At 33.0% G+C, this 23,012-nt stretch overlaps 3 protein-coding genes and 1 non-coding gene across 6 annotated transcripts; 3 read left to right on the forward strand and 1 right to left on the reverse strand.

Moving 5' to 3' along the window:
* The first annotated feature begins 3,485 nt into the window (after nucleotides 1–3,485).
* On the forward strand, nucleotides 3,486–8,043 carry LOC103862367 (GATA transcription factor 3). 3 transcript variants are annotated; one of them, XM_033288207.1, is made up of 3 exons: nucleotides 3,486–6,828; nucleotides 6,935–7,204; nucleotides 7,279–8,043. In XM_033288207.1, exons 2-3 carry the CDS (start codon nucleotides 6,944–6,946, stop codon nucleotides 7,816–7,818), a joined length of 801 nt encoding a protein of 266 aa, XP_033144098.1. In that variant the 5' UTR covers nucleotides 3,486–6,828; nucleotides 6,935–6,943; the 3' UTR covers nucleotides 7,819–8,043. The 3 variants fall into 3 exon arrangements, with proteins under 3 accessions (XP_033144098.1, XP_009138319.1, XP_009138318.1); XM_009140071.3 differs by having other exon boundaries at nucleotides 3,487–6,721; nucleotides 6,939–7,204; XM_009140070.3 differs by having other exon boundaries at nucleotides 3,490–6,721.
* Nucleotides 8,044–8,874: 831 nt separating this feature from the next.
* On the forward strand, nucleotides 8,875–8,947 carry TRNAE-CUC. Its single transcript has one exon. It is a non-coding gene; the product is annotated as a tRNA-Glu (tRNA).
* A 107-nt stretch (nucleotides 8,948–9,054) lies between these two features.
* Nucleotides 9,055–10,738, forward strand: LOC103862368 (NADH dehydrogenase [ubiquinone] 1 beta subcomplex subunit 9). The gene is made up of 6 exons (XM_009140073.3): nucleotides 9,055–9,292; nucleotides 9,393–9,434; nucleotides 9,908–9,989; nucleotides 10,113–10,168; nucleotides 10,257–10,333; nucleotides 10,476–10,738. Exons 1-5 carry the CDS (start codon nucleotides 9,161–9,163, stop codon nucleotides 10,296–10,298), a joined length of 354 nt encoding a protein of 117 aa, XP_009138321.1. The 5' UTR covers nucleotides 9,055–9,160; the 3' UTR covers nucleotides 10,299–10,333; nucleotides 10,476–10,738.
* Nucleotides 10,739–14,925: 4,187 nt separating this feature from the next.
* Nucleotides 14,926–17,660, reverse strand: LOC103862369 (arginine decarboxylase 2). Its single transcript, XM_009140074.3, has one exon. It carries the CDS (start codon nucleotides 17,239–17,241, stop codon nucleotides 15,175–15,177), a length of 2,067 nt encoding a protein of 688 aa, XP_009138322.1. The 5' UTR covers nucleotides 17,242–17,660; the 3' UTR covers nucleotides 14,926–15,174.
* Nucleotides 17,661–23,012: the final 5,352 nt, after the last annotated feature.

Consider the following 23,012-nt stretch of genomic DNA (forward strand, 5'->3'; position numbering starts at 1 on the left):
TTGTACAATGATGGCCGAAACTAATATATATTATGAAGGTCGGAAATTAATATAACATTGTGGACCCCACCTTTTTTTTTTTAAAATTGATGGGTAACGAATGGACTTCGACAAAAAGTGGGCTTTGCGCTTATTGATTTTCTGTTTATTAGGCTTTGTATCTGTCCAAAGTGGTGATACAAAGAAAGCTAAGAAGATTAGGGAAGCCGCCATCTTCACCATCTCCTTCGTCGCTTGCGATTCTCCTTCCGGCAATCAGCTATTATGGTCGATCTTTAAGGCTCTATGCACGTTTTGCGCCTACCAAACGCTTAGTTTCTCCTCTAACGCCTTCAGAGCTCTCATATATATAGAATCCCTCGAGGTAAAAGCTCCATCTTGTCTCAAACTTTTCTTTTTCAGTTTTCCGATCGTTTTACTTTCTCACATCCGTCGCAAAAATGACTTATCCAGCTGCTCCAGCCGCTTCAGCCGCCATTGCCGCCGTTCCCTACTCCACCTTCAACTCTCTCTGCCTTGGAAGGTCCACTCAGTCCATTGTTGGTCGGCTCATCCGATTCTAGGATTCAAGTAACATTAACAAGAATTGAGAGTTTATGGACATCACCATTCTCCTCCTTGATGAACTGGTGATGATTGTTTCTAACTTATTTTTTATCACTTTAACTCTGCTTTGCTTATTCTTTGTTCATATATGAAACGTGTCTTCATGTTTTTGTTTTGGTTTTGTCTATGGGTTTTTTTATGAACAAATAATGATTTTTCTTTGTTTTTCTTACAGGATTCTGTGATCCACAGTTTCATCCCTGCAATCTCCAAACAAAATAGAAAAACTGAATGAATTATGTTTTTAGCAACCGAATCTAAAAGAAATAAAAGACATCTTACTTAACAAATTAAAACCTTTTATTTTGCAGATTCCGACGACGACGAAGCACCCGAGGACCAACGACAATGGAATGATGCGGACGAAGCCTAACTGATGTAAGTAAACTCCTCTTCAATAATGCATCACACTATTATCGCTCCTCAATCTCACAAACTTAAGCTCTAATCATGTCAGGGATCCCACAGGTGATGCTGTCCCGACGACGGAGAAAAAAAAAGAAAGATAACCTAACGTTTTTTTTTTTATTTTTAGTTTTTAAGTTCAAATCATGTTTTAGACATAGAGCCCAACATAACTTGAGCCCAAACATTTTAAACCCACAATTACTTTTTTCATAATGTAAAAACGTCAACCTTCGTTTATGTTTTGTTAAACTATTTTAATCTTTATGTTTTGTTAAACTATTTCACACAGGGGGCAGATCTCCTTAGAAGGGGAGCCACTCACCACGATGCTTCCAGTTTCACCATTCTTGAAACTCTTATGAACCACAAAGCCAATATAAGAGCTCTGTTTCAATCCAACGGCTGGATTTTGTCACAGACCACCGCTAAGCCTGAAGAGGGAAGAGAAGTGGAGTGCTGCGTTTTGGAAGATGGTTACTTGGAGTTTACAAGATGAAGATGGAACCCGTGACGAGGAAGACGAGGAGAAGTGTTACTTGGAATATCCTAACGTTAAGGATGTAGACAATGTGTGATCTTAGCGATGAAAATTAGTGTAGCTTTAATATATGCTACTACGGTCCTTGAGCTCCCTAACAAGTACTAGCAAACAATGTGTATTTTGAAAAAATAAAATAATTTTGTAATGCAAGTAGTTTGAAATTTTGAGTATTTATTCAAACAACGGATATATACAGAGTTGATAACTTGATATGGACCCCCAAATAAGTTGGTGCTGCGCTGTCACAATATCTGTCTTTTTAATTTTCTATATACCTGACGTAAGCTTCTTCATCTTCTTCTCTTTCCCTTTCCGTTGTTCCACGCTCTCTGTTTCATGTCTATGCCTTTTTCACATTCTCTATGTTTTACCTTAATTATATTTTTTGAATTTTTCTTCCGTTTTGGGAGATGTCTCTAACTTGAGTTAATCGTCAAAAGCTAAGATCAATTTTGTTGTCTTATTTCCGATAAATTTTATTCTTTAATTTGCACAAATCTTAAACAATACCAACAGCCCGTAAATCTTACCGTCCCACCGATATCCAAAGTAACCAGCCCCGCGCTTGCGCGGGGTGTCAGCACCTAGTATTTGTAATCTGTTAATTAGCCTTCTAGCTTTCATTTGGTTATAAAGGCAACGTTGATTGACATTATATATTTTCATTTATAGTATTTATTTTAGAAAGTGAATCTTTTTTATCACCTAATAATAGCTATATGTATATACCAAACCAAACCGGTTAAAATTTATTTGACACAAAAAGCTTTATTTTTTTTTACAAAAAATCAGTATTCTGACTATTTCACATTTGGACAATGAAACCATCTATATACTTACGTAGACCTGTTTATAGCTAAAATGGTTTAATCCGGTTTAATTTAAGACTTCTCAATTTTGTTCTAATCTTAAACCAATTTGATATATGCAAAACATATATCATATAGAGTATACATTATAACTTTGTAAGACTTTTTGTATTCAGTCTACAACAAAGTTTCATTGTTTGTGAGTCTTATTTGCCGAAATCTATCTTATTAAAACTCAAGTACAAAATGAGATTGTTTGGCAATATGAATAGTAGTTAAAAAAATAGTATTGTTTGGAAACATGGATAGTAGTAAGTTAGAAAAAAAAATAATGGGCTTATGCTACTAAAAAAATTGAAAGTCCATTACATTATATTAAAAAGTAATGGGTCTATGTTACTTGATATATATATATTCAAATCAAAATAATAATTTAAAATTGATTTATATCAAAAATTCATTCAAAAATATACATATATTCAAAATTTGATTTTTACTAACATATTTTCCAGTAACTATTATAAAAATGTTTTCAATATATGTAATAAAACTACAATACAAAGCTCAATTTCAAACAACAACTTAAATTATGGTTTTTATATTTCACATTAAATTTTAAAATATAATATATGTGATTATTTATATGATTGTACGTATAAAATATTATTAATTATAAGAAAACTTATTTGATGGTACGTATAAAATACTATTAATTATATGATAACACATATTTTGTAACCTATGATAACAGATATATGGATTATATATATAGTGATTATGGGTGGGCGTTCGGGTTCGTTTTCTGATTTTTTTGGGATTTCGTGTTCAGTTCAGATCTTTGAAGATTTGGTTCTGATTTGGATAACCAATTTAAATAGGTTTGGTTTAAATATTTGGATAGAGAATTAATAATTATTTAAGTATTTTTGGAGTTTTGAGTATTTTTTAACTATTTAAGATATTTATGTTTAATTATTTGTATATATTTTCAAGCATTTATGCGAATTTAAAAGTATCATATATATTCTGGATGTTTTTATATATATTAAAAATAATTCGGTTCAGATCGGATTATGTTTCAATTCTTCAAATAACAAAATTTTGAATAATTCGGATATTTAACCAATTCTGATTCGGATTTAGTACTACTTATTTGGATTGGGATCGGTTCGATTCTTCGAATTCGAGTTTTTTGCCCAACCTTAAATAGTGACATAAAAAGCAAATAGCATCATATTTTTTTTAAAATACACCCGCACAGGCGTGCGGGTCAAAATCTAGTTTCATTTAAATCTCTAACTCGTTTAGACCCATTTGATTTTTCTATGATAAGATTAATCATTTAGTTCATATATAAGAATGCAACATCAAATCTTAATGATTGATTGCATGTAATTAATTAAATTAATGTTTCAGAGTTGAATAGTTAACATTTTTTGCTAAAAAAAGAATAGTTAACATTAAGGCTTTTAGTTTTCAATTTACGTAAAAATGAAAAAAAAATTGTTACAAACCAGAGAATTCTCCATTACAGCCTATATTAAACATAACTAAACCATTGAAAATTTTATACTAATAATTGAACTATATGTGGTAATGATCACGTCATGTGTAAACATGTTTGAATAATCTGTCTATATTCATAAGGATTTATTTTTAGAGTAATTATATAATAGATTATGAGAAATAATAAATGAGTTCATTTAAATTATAAAAAATATGTAAAGTATTTTTATAGTTAGAGAAATATAAGGTAAGACCAAAAAATAGTTAAGTCAAATGAAATGGTCTAACAATCTTGTTTAAGTAGATTTTTTAATAATATTTCCCTTTTAATAGTAAAGATTTGATGTGCAATTTCAACTAAATCTCCCGTCAATAAAATATGTTTTCAAGTTCCATAAATAAGTTTATGCTTTTATTTGTTATAACTGATTTTCAATATATTATAATGTAAATATCATATCACCCGTAACGATGAATTTCCGTATTTGACAATTGTTGATCTACTATCTTATGCAAAATCTAGAAAATGATTTAGTATATTACTATATTTTGAGCTAATTATTTGACTTAGATATTTTGAATGAACAAAATGACATAAAAATATTTGGATATTTTAAAGTTGTTAAGTCGAAAAATAGAAAATTTATTAAAATGTTATTTTTTACATTTTAATTAATTATAATACATATTTAAGATTCACCGAATGTTAATATGTGAAAGTTTGAAAATATATATAACTATTTTTCTACCTAAACCGATAATCCATGAAGAGTATATAATTTCGTAAATGATAATATTTTCGAAGCACCAAGTACATGATGCCATTGTCAGAATCATCGCTTTTACCATTTGAAGTCGTGTAGATATTTATTTTGTAACACCAAGCTTCAAAGAATTATAAATATAGATACAGTGAAGCAATAAATATTTATTTTGTGAGTCTGTTTTATGTAGGTATCTTTTGCTGAATGAAAAATTTGTATCAGCAGAAAGAGAACGAAAGAATATACGTGTTAAAAATGTACTTATAAACTTTAGTTATATATAATAGAAATAATTAATAATGAGTAGGTAGATTTTTCGACTCATAATGTAGATGTATAGTTAGAGAAATATATAGCAAGCCCTTAATAGTTAGAAATAATTAGAGAAATATAAAGTGAGACAAAAAAAATAGCTAAGTCTAATGAAATAATCCAACAACTTTTCATAGGTAGTTTTTCCAAAACTCCTTTCCTTTTAATAGTATAGATTGCCAAAAAAAAACACTAAAATTAGAATTTTACTTGTGCTTTAATACACTACCATTAGCCAATTGTTATTAAATTTGTGCTGCTTAATTGTATTTTGGGTTATTCTTATTCCTCTTTCACAGTTCTTACTCTTGTCTTTTATAAATAAATTTATTGTTAGATCCTTAAAAGGATTTGGCTATAGTGGTGCTTTGATGAAGCTCCACTCCAACGGTGGCTTGCACCTTCCCCATTCCCATCACTACCAAAACCCCACGCTTCTCCCTTTTTTCTGGCAGTGGTAAATTGCTTTTTTAGGTTTCGTTTTATTGAACTTTTTTTTTTGCTAAACCGTTCTATTGAACTTTATTTATGCTGTTTTTGTTGAGAAATTAAGTGTTTTAATCGAATTTGAATTTGAATATTTGCTTTGAATTTATATATTCAAATTTTTTTATAGCAGAACAACGAGGGTTGGGGAGGCTTTTATATTGGCCTTTCGGAGCTGCATGGGAACGTTCACTGTATAATGGCGTAAACTTTGTTTGTCACACTACAAATTGTAAAATTTATTTTTTTTATTTTTTTGGTAATCAAAATTTAATTTATATTTCTAAAAATAAAAACGTTTCTATACTTACATCTCTAAAAAAAATGCAAGTATTATATAACGTAAAAAATGTATTTAAGGCTATAGTAGAGGAAGTCACCTTGACCTTCCCATGTTGATATCGGGAAATATCGGACGGTATATATAACCAGTGAGTAACTTTTATAACACTAGTTTTGATTAACAAATTCACCATTGTAAAATACTTTTCAGCATTTCGTAAGAAGAAATTGTCAACCCTTATAACAAGACAAGCTAGATAGCCATCGACAAGAGGCATGATATTAACCCTTCACAATAATATTAATATATATAGAAAAAAGATATTATAAAAATCAATCAAATTGTATTGAGTAATATGTGAAACAGACCTGACTTATCAATTTCTGACGAAAGATAAACCCAAGCTAGACATACACGTAGCGAACCCATTGATTAGGTCCAAAGAAAATGAAGGCAACAAAAACAAAGAATCTTGACGTATGGACAAGTAAATCATTACTTTTGTTTGGCTTTTATACACAAAATATGTTAATTAAATCGATAATTCTTGTGCGTAGATAAACAAATAAAGCAGAAACCAAAACAAAACATTTCAAGAACAAAAAGCATAAAACTAAGAAAGAAAGAAAGCCCTTTCTCAAAAAAAAAAAAAAAACTAAGAAAGAAAGAAAGGACACTTCATTTTACAACAAAATGAAGAGGCGAATAAAGAAGAGTAAAGCATTGATTCTGAAATACTAATGTAGGATCATTCATGAAATAAGATATGTAATATTCCACAAACTAGAAACTATTAAGAAAAATAAGTTAGGGGAAAAGAAAGAAGAAGAAAAAGAGCTTTAACTTTTGGAATCGGAAGAAGCCCAAACATAAAGTCTTTATTTTACCTTTTAACCCCTTCAAGAATCATGGATTAATTTCAGTGCCCTCTTACTTTGTCCATATCTCTCTACTCTGTTTCTTCGCCTTCTCTAGTCAGCTCTTCTCTCATCTTCCTCTTTATCAGGTAAAGAATTATGATGAGCATATCCCTCAACCATACCTCTCTTTACTCTTTTCAGTTTTACAACTTGTCTGAAGTTTGCATGCGCAGACGGTTATGTAGATCATAAGGTTTAGCTTTTTAGCTATTTTATTTGTATGGTTGTTGTAATAGTTAAGAGTTATATATGTCAAGTGATAATTGAAACTTGAAATATTTTATATGTATGTATGAAAGAAAGAGTGAATGGAGCTGTGGACAGAAGCTAGAGCCCTAAAGGCAAGTCTGAGAGGTGAAGCTATAAAGCATCAGGTGACTGTGTCATCTGAGGAATTAAGCCGAACTTCTTCTGCTGAAGATTTCTCCGTTGAGTGTTTTCTAGATTTCTCAGAGGAAGGTCAAGAAGAAGAACTTGTCTCAGTTACTTCTTCACAAGAAGAACAAGAACAAGATTGTTGTATCTATAGTTCACAACCTTGCATGTTTGATCAACTTCCTTCTTTGCCGGTATATATTCTTATAACTAATAGAAACTTATTTAATTTTTTTTTTAAATTTGATATTTATTTTCTGATATTTAGGATGAATATGTGGAAGAGCTTGAATGGGTATCTCGTGTTGTGGATGATTGTTCATCACCAGAGGTCTCACTTCTCTTCACACAAACCCACAAAACCAAAGCAAGCTTCTCATCTTCAGTTCCAGTTAAACCAAGAACCAAACGGTCTCGGAACAGCTTAACCGGTGACAGGGTTTGGCCACTCGTTTCAACAAAGCAACATGCAACAGGAGAGCAGGGGAGGAAGAAGAAGCAAGAAACGGCTGTTGTGTTTCAAAGAAGATGCTGCCATTGTGGCACAAACAACACACCTCAGTGGAGAACCGGTCCGGTCGGTCCAAAAACCTTATGTAATGCATGTGGAGTCCGGTTTAAGTCCGGTCGACTATGTCCGGAATACAGACCGGCGGCTAGCCCGACTTTCTCGAATGAGATCCACTCAAATCTTCATAGGAAGGTTATGGAGCTGAGGAAGAGTAAAGTGTTGGTTGAAGAGACAGGTGAAGCTACTACTAAATCAGACCAAGTCAAATTTGCCATTAACATGGTAGATAAGACTTAGGTAAAACTAAACCTACTTTTAACATTATCCTTAGTGTTTTAATCTAGCAACTTGCTCCATAACATTGGAAGCTGTTTTGGAATTAGTCTATAAAAAAGGTTTCTTCTAGATTATGTATTTTTTTAGTGATGTGAGACCACCACCATTACTACTTAGAATGATTTCGGTCCATGTGAAGTGGTGTAGACTTTTTGAAGTATTTGGTAAACTATAAAGCTAAAACAATCTGAGAAAACAAATGCAAAATGGTACAATTATTCTGAAAAATCCATAAATATTATGGTATACTAGAAAAGAGAGAGACAAAGCTGATTTCAAATCTAGTTCTATTTTTGCATATTCAGCATATTGCCAGTTTTCTGTCTCAGGCAAACAGTAAAATGACTTCTCTCCTTCACAAAGAACCAAGAAGAGTTAAGAGTGATAACTTTTCAAGTTTTGATACATTAATAAACTGTTCTTCATAGCAACACAACACACAATATAACTTTTGGAAAGCATAAAATATTCATGTTTAGGCTCTGGGGACAACATGATTAAACACAAACATAATATCACATTATCATTTACCGCCTTTAATATTCTAGCTATAAGTTGTAATTTATATCTCAATTGCTACACAAAGTCTTACAATAGAAAGACCACAGTTCCATGGACCCTTTGGTCAGTAGTTTCATAAGTGTTCTTTCACATACTAGATCCCAAAAGAAAAGGTAATTTATCACGTGCTATCTCTTTCTGATCTTCCCCAAACCCAACTATAATCGTTAATAATGCATCAAGTCATCAACCAAATTAAATACTTTGTTTATCATACTTGTAAATTCACAATACTTCAATGAAAAAGGAGGAAAAAAAAACCATTGAATCCTACAAAATTAGTACTTTGTTCCTAAAACAATCTCCACAACCAGAAGAAATGTAATGACAGTATGGAGTAAAACGAATTATAAAGTCAAAAGTATCCACTAGAAACACAAGATTCTCACAATCGAAGCAACTCTCAGAACAAGTCATTTGTAAATAGAAATATAATATCACCTAACTAACCAACAATCCGTTGTAGTCTAGCTGGTCAGGATACTCGGCTCTCACCCGAGAGACCCGGGTTCGAGTCCTGGCAACGGAGTTAACATTTTTTTCTCCTCCTTTTTCATTAAATTGGTTTAGGCCCGTTAACGATGGGCCAAATTCAAACTCCAATCCCTGGGCCACTTGAATGTTTTTTTCTTTCTCTATTCCCTCTAACTCAGACAGAAGGTTTCGACTGTTGTAAAAGAGAAATCAGATAGAGGAAGAGAGAGAGAGAGGGTCTCGCAAAAATCAATCGGAAGGCAGGAGAATGAGCGGAGTTTCAACGGCGGCGTATTTCGCGCGGCGAGCGGCGCAGAAGGAGAGGGTTCGAATCCTCTATCGACGTGCCCTTAAGGATACTCTCAATTGGGCTGTTCATCGTCACATTTTCTACCGAGACGTAAGTTCTATTAATTATTCCTCAGATCAGATCTCCGATTCGGACTTTGGACTCTTTCTTCGCGTTTTGGGGTTCATTGATCTCTTACTTTCATTTTCAGGCGTCTGATCTGCGCGAGAAGTTCAACGCCAACCAAGATGTGGTATTGTTTCTCTTTGATTTGATTTGATTTAATTTGGTAGAGAGTGACGTTAGAGCGAAGTATAAGAGTGTAATGATGAGAAAGTTTGGGGCTTTAGATGTGAATAGAGTGTTTTGATGAGAAAGTTGAAGGCTTTTTGCTGTGGATGGAGTGTTTTTGATTACTCTTGTCTTCTAGACTTAGGTGTTCAGCTTCCTTCTAATATAAAATACTTGAAATGTGCGAGCTTGGTTCACTCGTGTTAACATACTTACAAGAAAAGAGAAAACTTGAAATGGTGTTCCATAGTTCTTGTGCTGCTTTTGGCGATGCATTTAGCTCCATGTTAATTTCATCTACTTAAGTTACAGTGAAATTATGTATTCTTCCAACTACTAACTAGATAACAACATTAGTGGTTGCGTGTATTTACCCTTTTGAAGATATCGTCTTTGTTTCTCATTGTTTGTTCCTTTAATTGTGGCTTCTTGTAGGAGGATGTTGACAGAATCGACAAACTGATTGCTCATGGTGAAGCAGAATACAACAAGTGGCGGCACCCTGATCCTTACATCGGTAAGCATCTCGACCCATGAATGAATCGTGTGGGTAGGTTTGATAGGAAGACATGTTTGTTGAAACCCCTCTCACTCTCAGGCTAGAGAACAAGAACTTAACAACTCACTTTTTTATTTGTAGTTCCATGGGCTCCTGGTGGCTCTAAGTTCTGTAGAAACCCCACTCCACCTGCTGGGGTAATTTTTTCTTCTCTGCATTTTCCAATGTCATGATCTCACTCTCTTATTCACAAATGCTGATTTTTTTGTCTTCTGACTGATGTAGATTGAGATCGTGTACAACTATGGTCAAGAAGACAACCCATGAACCTAACTTTCTTGTTTTCATATCCATCAATAAAGGTAAGTTGGATAGCTACCAGATGCTTAATGTAACCTACCAAATAGTTTCGTTTCAGTCTCATTTACGTCTTTTCTGTGATAAAAAAGCCGCAGCAGTACCACAAAGTTGCTAAGTTTCGATGGTGTTTGTTATCTATTGCAGATTGAAGCATCATATGGTTCAGAGGATAAAATTCAAGACTTTCAAAAGTTGAAACTTTGAGTGACAACAAATTGTAGTTTTCAAAAGATGTTTCGTTTCAATAAGACACTCTTGTTTGTTGTTTCAACTTGTTTTATATTTCTTTCAATCTAAAACAAGCATGTCATCATGAATCATGGAAGTTCATGAAAACTTATCAGTAAACAACAAAAGTGTATTATGTTTTACCTACAATGGCTCATAAATTGTTTGTTCTTCTGTCACTTGTTTTGACAATCAACTTGTCCAAAAACGCAGAGTATCAACACACTCCAAATCTATTGGATATTCAATCTTGAACCATTGTCCACAGGTCGGAAAGTTTGGATAGGTAGGAATGGTATTAGATCACAGATCGTATATCCAACCTGGGAATCTGGACCGGTCCCAGCACACTTATGTCGTCACGCACCACTTGGGTATTTTTAAGGACCATGGTCGAGAAATGTAAAAGATCAACTTGATAGCAAAAATGCTGATTCCAAGCCCAAATTGATAAATACTCAAAGCATATATGTTATAGGATTGGATTCTACCCAAATACTGTTTCAATTTTAGCCAAAGAAAATAGAGCTTGATGATAAAAAAGATTGTTTTAAAATTTATTATATAGTTCAGATTCCCAATTTACCATCATATTTTGAAGATATGATGACTTACACCTAGTAAATAAATCAAATACAGAACATAGTATCAATGTCATATGTATATTTGCGACAAAAAAAAATACAACTTCTCTTTGTCTAAGTATCCTAACACAGACAAAACACCACCAAACACAGCTTTTCTTTGTCTAAGTATCCTAACGCAGACAAAACACCACCAAACACAACTTTTCTTTGTCTAAGAATCAATTTTACGTTGTATCCTTAACCCCAAAAAGAAAACATAAATAAAAAGAATATGCTATGAGCTTTTAATCTTTTTTATAAAATGAACTTTTTGTATGTAACCTACAAGGCTACTAGCATAGCAATATGTAATATTAGTGTTGCTTTTTAATTAAATTACTAGATTTTGACCCGTCCTTCAAAGGACAGATATATTTTTTATTTTATATTTTTTAAAATTTTAATTTTTATATTAGTTTTAAATTATATTTGTGTTTCTTTTGTAAAAAAAAAATTAGTTTTAATAATTGTAGTAAAATATTTGGACTAAACCTATATCAGTATATCATATTCTTGTTTTAATAGAGTAATAAATAATTACATGTACTACTTCCTCTGTTTGTTAATTGTTTGTTATAGACTTTGATATATACAATTTACTGTAACCGTTGTTTACCCAATGCATCTGCATTTGGTATAAATCAAATGAAAGAACAATTATTAATATCTAAAAATGACAAATAATATGTAGCGGAGAGAAGTGAATCCCGTGTATTGTGAGATTACATTAAGGCTCCGAATGGAAAAAACGGATCAAGCGTTGCGGATCTAGCGGATCAAGCAGATTGAGCGGAACAAAAGTGGATCAAGCGGATCGAGCGGTACAAGTATGGATCTAGCGGATCTTACGGTTTAAAACATATGTTTGAATGGTGAAAGTGGATAAAAAATGGTCCAAATTACTGTACAAATTTAAATTAATTAATATAAAATTTTATAATACTATATATATATTGTCATAAATTAAAGGAGTTTTAAAAAAAAATTATAAGTGAATGATAAAAGTGTATTCAAAAATATAATAGGAAATTATTTAAACATATATACTATTATTTTTAGTTTTAGAATTAAATATGTATATGAATTGGATAAACTAAAAATAATTATATTTTGATAAAAAGAGGTGTAAATTAAATATATATCAAATTTTGATGATGTTAAAATAGGTATAATTTTTTTGGTAAAATAGTATAATAATTTTTGAGTTTTAATATTAATTAACACATCCGTTTTAAAAAAAATAAAAAATTGAAAGAAAAAAAAATATTGTAAAAAAATAAAGTATGATATCTAATAGTAAAATATATGTAATCAAAATAATTCTTATTCTTTTGTTTAAGACTAAACGTTTGTAAGCATTATAAGATTAAAGCTATTTTAGCTTAGCTACATATTATACAAGTAAAAGAATATATATAGATATATTTTTTTTAAAGAAGAAGAATAAGAACTGCTAGAAACACTCAAGTATTGTTGTGTACGTACTGTAGCAGTGGTTCATAATTTTTCACTCACAAATTTGAACCATAAGCAGTTCATTACTATATACAGTGAATTGAACCACAATTAAAAAACAAATAATGAATGAGAACTTTGAGTGCAGTACGCACATCTAAGTGTGTCATACGTCTTTTTCCCACCCTCCATTCGAACTCTAAATTGAATGTTACGAAATGGAGTACGTTTATTCAATTGTGTTTAGATTCAGTTGAGAAAAAAAATTATATATGTAGATTCCTTAAATAAATAGAAAAATACTTGTACTAAACCTTATCAATAGGGCATGATCCTCTTTTAATAGAATATACTATAATTTAACCCGCACATTCGTGCGGGTATTTTTTACTTTATAAACTTTGACATTATCATACAATTTTTAAATATATGATTTATATTTTAGTGTTATGTATTATATAACTATTAAATCTTATTGTTTAGGTTTCTTATTATTTTATTAATATATAGTGATTTGTTTATGTTTTTTACTTTTTTATTAATTGTTATTACATTTTCAAGTTTGGTACAATTAATATATAATTTGAAATAATCAAATTAAGAATCTTCTTCAACGTAAATTTTTTGAAAAATATATAGCTGTAGAAATAAAATTTCTACATATGTTAATAACTTTATTTTGGTATAAAATATTATGTAGTTAATTTATTTTAACCCGTTTAATGGTAAATGATAATTTATTTATATGAAAGCTTTTCTAAAAAATTAAATAAGTTAATTTACCAGTTTAATATATTTTTATATAATACTTCTATTAATGAAATACAAATTATAATTATAAATTTTTTAAAAAAAAACATATAATTTTTTTTGTTTTATATTAAAATTTAATTAATATTAATTTGAATTATATCATTAGTTACGAAATTAATTAAACATTATTTAATTAAAAAAAAATTAAAATGCTTAGTAAGATTTTGTTAGATTTTTTTCAACAGATTTTTCTATAACTAAAAATAAAATTCAAATTTATAGTTAAAATTTATTTATTATAATATTCTTATTGATTATTATGTTATATTATGTTATTAATGAAATGGACATATTGTGACTTTTTTTATGGTGGATAAAAATAGTACTTCTCTTTTAATGGAGAAGATATTTAGTATATTAATCCGTTTAGCTGCACTACATTTTGCTAATTAATAAATTTAGTTATAATATGCTACTTTGTAGCTTGCAGTTTTAAAAAATACAATTATGTGATATTTTAACTTTCCTAAAAGCTATGGTGCAAAATGAATGCATATCAGTGTATAATCACATTCACGTTAATGTACAACTTCTTACATTTCTTATATATACATCTTCATCTGTTTCTTTAGCTATATGTTCATGTACTTGATTGATCTTTACAACCAATTCTGATTTCGAATCCATACTAACACTTGTCTTCTAAAGTGAAGGGAAAGAACCACTACTGGGATGCATAACTAACAATAACATGATGGTTCTAACTTCTACGTTAGACTCTCGTGTGATCATTATATGGGTCATGTGATTTTTAATAAATCGTTTAGAATGATAAGAAATCGACAATTTTTTCTTATGCTTATTTAATTTCACTCTCTGTTTAGAAATATGATTCCTATGTTTATAAGTACAACATTGTATAATATATCAACAAACATACACCACAAAGTGACACCATCATCTACAAGCAGATAAACATGAACATGAACCATAGGATACTAAACCATATTCGTCAAACTTTTTTACCTTTAAATTTTAATCTTTCTTTTTAGGAGAATTATATGCTTTTTAGCATGATAGCCAACAACCAGACAACTAAATGAAAACAACACATTATCTCGAATATCTTTTATTTTATTTTTTCCAAAATTACCTCCAAGTAAAAGGAAAAATATTCCAACAAGCGGTCCAATAACCCAAAAATACAGAAATTATTGAATGATGCAACTACCAAAAACACACAAAACATGAGCCACGCATATCAATCAGTCGTTCACTGAACCGCTTCCCAAAGCATAATTAAATAAAGAAGTGAGTAAGTAGCAACACATAAATGTCAGAATCTAGCATATGTAATGTGTGTTGTCACACTCTCTCTCTTTTACTCACAATCGCCCACGTCGCCGTTCATGTCTTCAAGATGCGGCGATACGTAACTGATACAAGGACTACTAGACAAATGAAACGTGTGTATATTATGTAATAAAGGACTACTAAACAAAAGTCTCTACCATTTCATTAAATTCTTACAGTAATGAAAAGAATTTGTAGCACCATGCATCCATTATATTTAATTTTTGAAACAAGAACGTTACATTTCAAACATCAAATAACATTACAAAGATCCGAATTTCACAAAAGACTTTCATCATCGGATCCTCTAATTAAAAACATTAAACAACGATGAATCTCATCATTGTGATTATTTTACTACTTTATTAAAAAGAAACATTACGACAATACAAGAATGCAACAACAGCAAACCACACGACCACCTTTCCTCATGCAGAGAGGTAGTCAAACCCGTCTTCATCGCAGTAGTAAAAGCCAAGGTTACTGACCGCATCCGAAAGAGAGTTACTCATAGACAATACCTCCTCGGTCGCTAGATACGGCATGTTGTGGAACGAACGATCAAGACAAGCCGCCACATTACAAAACTCCCCTTCATCATCATCTTCTCCTTCACCACCTTTTCTATGCATCACTTCCTCTGCTCGGTGCTTCAACGTCTCAAACATCATCTCCGGCTCATGCTGCATTCCCCTAAGAACATCAGCAGAGGACTGCCCCGGCACGGCTCTAGTCACAGCAAAGCTATGAGGCCCATCACTCTGCAAGACACGCACAACACTCGGCCCACCAAACAAATTATGCACTCCACCGAGCGCCTCCTCGTAAGCCCCTCCAAGAAACATCCCCAAGAAGTACCTCCCACCACCACTCTCCAGCTCATGCAACGGCAAGGTGGACTCGCCGCCTATGAACTTATCAATCTTCCCGTCACTATCACACGTCAAATCCGACAAGACGCCACGCGTCCCCGGCCTCTGGTCGAGCTTATGGATGGGGACTATAGGAAACAGCTGCTCAATCCCCCAAAGATCAGGAACCGAGGTAAAAACCGAGAGGTTGATATTGTAAGTCTGAACCGGATCCGACCCGCCAATAGCCTTTAAAACCCATTCGCATAACCCATCAACAGAAGCTAACTGCTCAATGCTCAAAACACCGTCTTTAAATCCTTCAACACATCTCTGCTTCAGCTTTTCCACATAAAGTAAACACCTTTCTTGATCCCCACGCATCACAGCAGAGTACAGCTCCTCGTAATCATCACCTTCGAGCAAAAACTGAATATCATCATGATCAGCTTGATGTTTAACCGTTGAGACAGCTTCAAAGATCAACACTGAGTGATGAGAGACGATAGCTCTTCCGCTTTCACTACATATCACAGGATGCTTCACTGATCTCCTCTCACAAACAAACCTAACAGAAGCTACAACAGCTTCGGCATACTCCTCGAGAGTATAAGCCACAGAGAGATCACTCTCTCCGGACTTAGACCCGTCGTAGTCAATCCCCAACCCGCCACCAATGTCTATAACCTTCATGTTCGCGCCGAGACGGACAAGCTCACAGTAGAGCTGAGCAGCTTCTGAGACACCATCAGATAGCAACGAAGTGGATGGGATCTGCGAGCCGATGTGGAAATGCAAAAGCTGGAGACAGTCAAGCATACAAGCTTCACTAAGCTTCCTCACCACACGAACTATCTGAGTAGTGGTCAAACCGAACTTCCCCTTCTCACCCGAAGTTGAACCGAAGTGACCAGAGTGTTTAGTCCTAAGCTTGGCTCGTAAACCAATCACAGGCCTCACGTTCATCTTGTGGCTAAGATCGATAACAAGATCAAGCTCCTCTTCTTGCTCCAACACAATCACAGTGTTCAACGCTAGCTTCCTTCCCAACAGAGCTAGCGAGACATACTCAGCGTCTTTGAAGCCGTTACATATAAGAAAGGCTTCGTTGTTGCCTTTACATAAACAACTCATAGCGAGGAGGATCTCCGGTTTAGAGCCAGCTTCTAAACCGAACCGGAATTGAGATCCGAATCTCACAATGTCCTCCACGACGAACCGGTCTTGATTGCATTTCACCGGGTACACTCCTTGGTAATGAGACTCGTACCCTTGGCTCTGTACCGCGAAATCGAACGCGGATTGGAGACACTCGAGGCGGTTTTTAAGAACGTCAGGGAACCGGACGATAACCGGGAGGTGTAATCCTAAACCGCCGGTTTGTTTCGGATCTGTTACTTTCTTGACGAGTTTCAACAGATCGATGTCTTGATGAGGGAGAGTGTTGGAGCCGTGAGGGCGAACGGAGATGTTGCCGGAGGAGTTGGCGGAGAAGTAAGGAGCTCCCCATCCGTCGATGCGGTAGAGAGAGGAGGAGAGAGAGGGGCTCCACGTGTCGACGACGGCGGCGGTGGAGGAAGGCTGTGGTGACGGTGGGATGAACACGTCGGTGGTGTAGGTGTCGACGCAAGCTAAAGCAGGCATCTTGATTCAATACTCTGTTTTTGACGAATCTATTCGAAAGGTTTGATTTTTTTGATTACCAGATTTTGTGAAGGTAAGGGGTTTGAAAACCGCCGAGGCCGGAGCCTCGGCTACCCCCTCAGGAGAAGGCAGAAGATGTATCTGTCGCCGCCGTGAAACCCACCACGAGCAGCGCGGCCTGATCCGAGAATCTCCACGGTGAATGTTTCAGAAGAAAGGTGGAGACTTTAATTTAAAAAAAAAGGGTTTTTTTTTTACGAATTTGAGAAACAACAGATTCTATTCCCCGACCATGCAGAGAGAGAGATAATGGATTTATATGGAGAGAAGGGGGACGAGAATGTGAAGTTTCTCGGGGAAAATGCAAAGAGAAACAGAGCGGAAAGTGAGGGAGAAGGGTGTGAGATTGATGAAGGGGAAGTGGTATTGTTTATATAGGAGGAAAAGCTTAGTTAGGAGAAGGTGATGACTGAGGCAAGTTGGATTCGGCCCATGGGGCCCATTTCCCCATTTCTCTTTTTCTCTTTTCACCTTTTTTTTACATTTTCACTAATTAAAGAAACTGCAAAAAATCTTACGTGACTGACTACGTCAGTGAGTGATTATTCAGGTGGTGTTTTTACATATTAACCCAGTACTGTCTTTTTTTTTACAAAACTCTTAACTAGTGTTCATTTACAATTGTGAATACTAGTGTTTTTTCTGTTAAAAAAAAGTAAACGCTAGTCTTTTTAAGTATATTTCGAAATTTAATCGTGTATCTTGCTGGTCTACACTACTGTTACGGTTATGCCATTACGTGGAATGAACTTCATGTATCAACTGTAAAAAAAAAGAAGTAAAACAACATTGCGTGTACATATTGATTGTTTCTTCTCCATTGGCCCAACTTTTATTCACATTGCCTGTACCAAACAATTCCTTAGATGATATGTTCCTTTTGGTGAAGAAAAAAGATGTTCCTTTTGGATTACCAAAAATAAAATACGTTTCATTTTATTTTTAAAAATTAATATATTTATACAAATTTCATATATTTATACAAATTTGGCCCATGGATATATAAATATATACTATCATTAATATTTGTTTATAACAAATTTCGTATATTTATAAAAATATATACTATTTTTTTAGCAAAGAAAATATTAGTATATACAAATTTCATATATTTACACAAATTTTTCTTTGCTAAAAATTAATATATTTTTACGAATTTCAAAATACGTTTCAAGAATTTTTCGCGACAAGGTTAGGATTTAGGAGTAAATCGAGAATATTCCTTATATCTACTATCATTAAAAGAAAACTTAATTAAAGTTTATCCATTAAATAAGCAGGATACTGAATCATATAGTAACGTTTAGTAAAAGTTTTAAATGCGAAAGATTTTCGATTCGGTTTTGGAGAATGTCTAGAAGACAATAACAACTAATCTTATAATGATATTGGACTATTACTGGACAACAGTGGAAGTGAAAATAAATTTCTTTCGATTATAGAATAACATCTTTTTTTGTTTAATAACATCTGATTTTATTTTACAAATCATCTTTATTTACTTTTTAAAATTAATAATCTTTCTTGCAGCTCATTTGGTGCTCGTGATTTGAAAAAGTTTTTTTTGGTAAAAGTTTATGTTTAGATTGGTAATGTCTTTGCTCAAAAGTAAAAAAAGATTGGTACTCCCTCCGTTTTTTAATATAAGTCGTTTTAGAGAAACTTTTTTGTTCCAAATTATATGTCGTTTTCGGTTTTCTATGTAAAATTTATTAATAATTAATGTTGTATGACCAATGGTAATATATCTTCTATTTTTCTATTGGTTGAATTGTGGTTAGGTAAATAATTAATTATATTTTTGTCTAGAAAATATAAGAAATTAATGGTTTTCTTAATCTACGTATATAGCTGTAAAACGACTTATATTAAAAAACGGAGGGAGTAGTCTTTATGAATTTTTTTTTGTCACTAGTCTTTATGAAAATATCTAAATTGGTAAAAGCAACGTGTGTTTTATAAATTAGAACTCGCAATGAGATTGGATCCGACTGTTGTGTCTTTGCTTTGTGGTGTAGGTAACACTCTGACACATGGCAAATAAATGCTATAGGGGCGCATGTACCTAATGGACCAATTTTTACCTCTTTCTAACAAAATTTATTCGTGCGTGATAGTGTTTATTTAAAAAAAATACAAAACAGGTATTTATCGTTTCATAAAAGTTTCCATGTTATCAATGATACAGTTCCTATACAGAAAGATTATAAATAAACAGACAATATAATTGACCAAAGAAAAACAATTTCAAATTTATGAGAACAAGGTTCCATTTTGGCACGGCCATTCAGTTACGAGTCGCCGCGTGGTGGTGTTACGTGGGGGAGTAGTTGTGTTATGAAGTTTCCTCTTTGCTAACGGACCATGCTTTATTTGGAAGCGTGTAAATAAATTTGTCAGCAGCCTATACATATAATAATAGTCTTCGTCCAATCGATTTATTTTGGTGTTGAGTAGACATTATATTCTCCTAAGAAAAATAAGAATATTACATCGCCAATTCTTCTTTTTTTTTTTTAACAAAAATCACCAATTCAACATATAAATTTTCTTGAAATTACAATGAAAAAATATTTTTTCTTTATTACACAAAAATTATCGTTTTAAAATTTCAATGCATTTTATACTTTCAGCTGAATATTAATTGTAAAATACATTGATCTGAAATACTATTGAAATGAACTTTTCAAGGATCCTAATTCAAATTATGTAGTATTTAAGATGTCAATCCATTTTTAAAAGTTTCAAGATCTTTTTGTCATGAAAAGCTTTGGTTTTCTCCTGTAGATCATTGAGTTCTCAAAAGCATCCAGTCTAATTTCATCAAGCTCATTGAGTTGGAGAAGTCTCTTCTCCTTGGCACTCTTGGTGTCAAAATTCAGCAACTTAACAGTCCACAATGCCTTGTACTCAAGCTCAACTGGTAGATGACAAGTTTTTCCATACACAATTCTAAGTTGATTTTGACATTGAGATTTGTTCCTTACTTGAGACTAAGTCTTATGTTACGGCGCCAAATTTGAAATGGACTTTTCAAGGGTCCTAATTCAAATCATGTAGTATTTAAGATGTCAATCCATTTCTAAAAGTTTTAATGCAGAGAGAATTTAGGTTCAAACTTAAACTTAAGCTAAATGCAATCAAAGTGATAGGGTGATTCAATCAAGCTAACAAGGTTCTAATACAACTAACTAGCAGCTTTCAAGCAATTGGATTAAGGAGGAGCCATAGGTATGGGAATTTGAATTTAGATGACTAAGTTTTAATCTAAAATGCAAGCTTCAATCAACACATTCCCCTAAGTCTAGATAACATTTTTAAGCTAGTTCTTTATCAAGACAAAAACTCATTTACTCTCAACATTTTTAAGCTAGTTCTTTATCAAGACAAAAGCTCATTTACTCTCATAGATCAAACATCAAATTTCTTTGGTTTGTGTCTAGCTAGGAATCATTAAGAACATATCATTCAACTATCAAAACTCCCCCAACATCAAATGTCTTTGGTAGGGTAAGTTAAGAGCATGTTGAGTTGGCTCAGACATTTCATCGAACACCTTTCACGCAATGAAATGTCTAGATCTCTAATATGAGATGGCCAGCTCTAGATTAGCATTAAGATCACTCAATCAAACAAGGAAACATATTAATATATTCTAAACGTTCTAAATCATCACTTAATCATCCTAATCATCCTAACCCATGAATCCAAAGATGACTACTCACTAACTGCCATGATAAACCCAAGAATCAATGATGGTTTAGTGTTAATCATGATTAGTGATCAAGATAATTAAGCAATCACAAAAGATAATGATAAAGATTAGATCTTTCACCTAAAAGTGTTTTTTGATTAGATAGAAAACAAGATAAGATCCAACTTTGAGATTACAAGAGTATTTATAACTCTTTGGAAAACCTAATGGCTTCCTTTAAAACGTCTAAAATGCCCTTAAAAATGTCTAAATTCGACTAAAGAAAAGATCCGACTCTGGTAGAAATCACGGGCGACAACCCGAGTTGGTTACCCCGCGTCGTCAGGCCGTCGACGCTGTCTCTCCGTGCGCGCGGGTACAACACCCCGCGTTGGATCGTCGACGAAGCTCACTCTCCATGCGCGCAGGTACGACTCCCCGCATGATATCGCCGTCGAGCTCCATCTTCATGTGCGGGTATGGCTTCCCGCGTTCTTCTCTCTGTGTTGAAACGTCGTTGTTTCTTCTTGATGAGTCGACGCGGGTAAGTGAATCCGTGTGGATTAACCCGTGTTGCACTCGGCCAAACCAACCAATCTTCATTCTTCATTACTTTTTGAACCACAATGCTTCTAAACACCTCCAATCACTCCATATGACACCCTAATACCTGATAAAGACATATGAATGCAATATGGATCCTAAAAATGCTTAATTTTTAATCTATATGATTAATGTATACAAAATGGATGGTTAAAACAATGCAAATATGCAAGATATCAACTACTGGTGAAATAAATGTAATTATTGAAAACATAAATACATATCCATTATTTTCTAATATGTGTAAAATAGTATGTCTAAGTGATACTCCTGTGTTTCTAAAAGATCCATATTCTATATTTTTCACACATTTTAATAAAATAAAATAAATTTGCATAATTTTTTGTGTTTATTTTTTTCTAATAACTCTAAGCCGATAAAAAATCAATTAGTGCAATTAAGTTTTTTAAAATTTGCAATTAGTTAATAAAACATGCATTGAAAAAATAAAAAATGGATTTTTTTGAAACAAGTTTTTTCTCTAGAATATGTAACTTTATAGAACGGAGGGAGTAATATTTTTTATGAAACGGACAGACTATCGTGGATAATCAAGCAACATTTCTGCTGTGTGTTTCAAGGAGTGAGTTGTGGTTTTTTATTTGTGCAACTTTAATTGTTTAGTTATCGCAATGAATCTGGTGTAATGATTCAAATTTACATTTAATTTAGCGAATGCTGTCCAGAGACTAATAAATAACGGTACATTGATGTATCCCAGTGGGCTGATGAATGCTATTAAATTTTCTGATTTTCTAATTGAAGTCATCCCATTCTCTATAATTGTGTATTACTTCAATGCTCTTCAACCTCCTCTTTCTCTATTAAATTGTTTGTAATTCTATCGTATTTTTTGTATATATACGTGAATTGTTTTGCAAACGCAAAAACACCATATATACAACATACTTGAAGTATGCACCAAATATTAAAACCATAATACCTTTCTGTTTTATCATGAGAAACTAAGAGCAGATGAGCATCTGAATCTGAATTTGAGCAACTTACACTTGGAATATGCAATAGACTAGGAAAAGAAAACGCGTTAGCGGCCGCTTACTGAACGCGGACGCCACACGTACACTACTAACTCTTGTGGCTATCGTAAATAGTGCTCTTTCAATTCATCTTTCATACCACTATTCTATTTCAAAAAAATATTCGCGTTATCTTTAGTTTAATGATATTCGTAATGAGTCATATACATTATATAATCTTTAAAGTGTGGTAGTACATCCCAATATCCCATCGCCCATCGTACGAAAGATATAGCTCTTAATTACGTGACGTGTGATTTGGAGATTCATTGTCATGTGGTTGTGATGGTCATATTAAGGCTACGCAAAAGACTTTGATACTCTCGATAATGCATTCTAATGTGCGTGTCCAACCCGGCTAACTAATTCTAGCGTTC

Source organism: Brassica rapa, chromosome A03, assembly GCF_000309985.2.
Source record: "Brassica rapa cultivar Chiifu-401-42 chromosome A03, CAAS_Brap_v3.01, whole genome shotgun sequence".
Taxonomy (NCBI): Eukaryota; Viridiplantae; Streptophyta; class Magnoliopsida; order Brassicales; family Brassicaceae; genus Brassica; species Brassica rapa.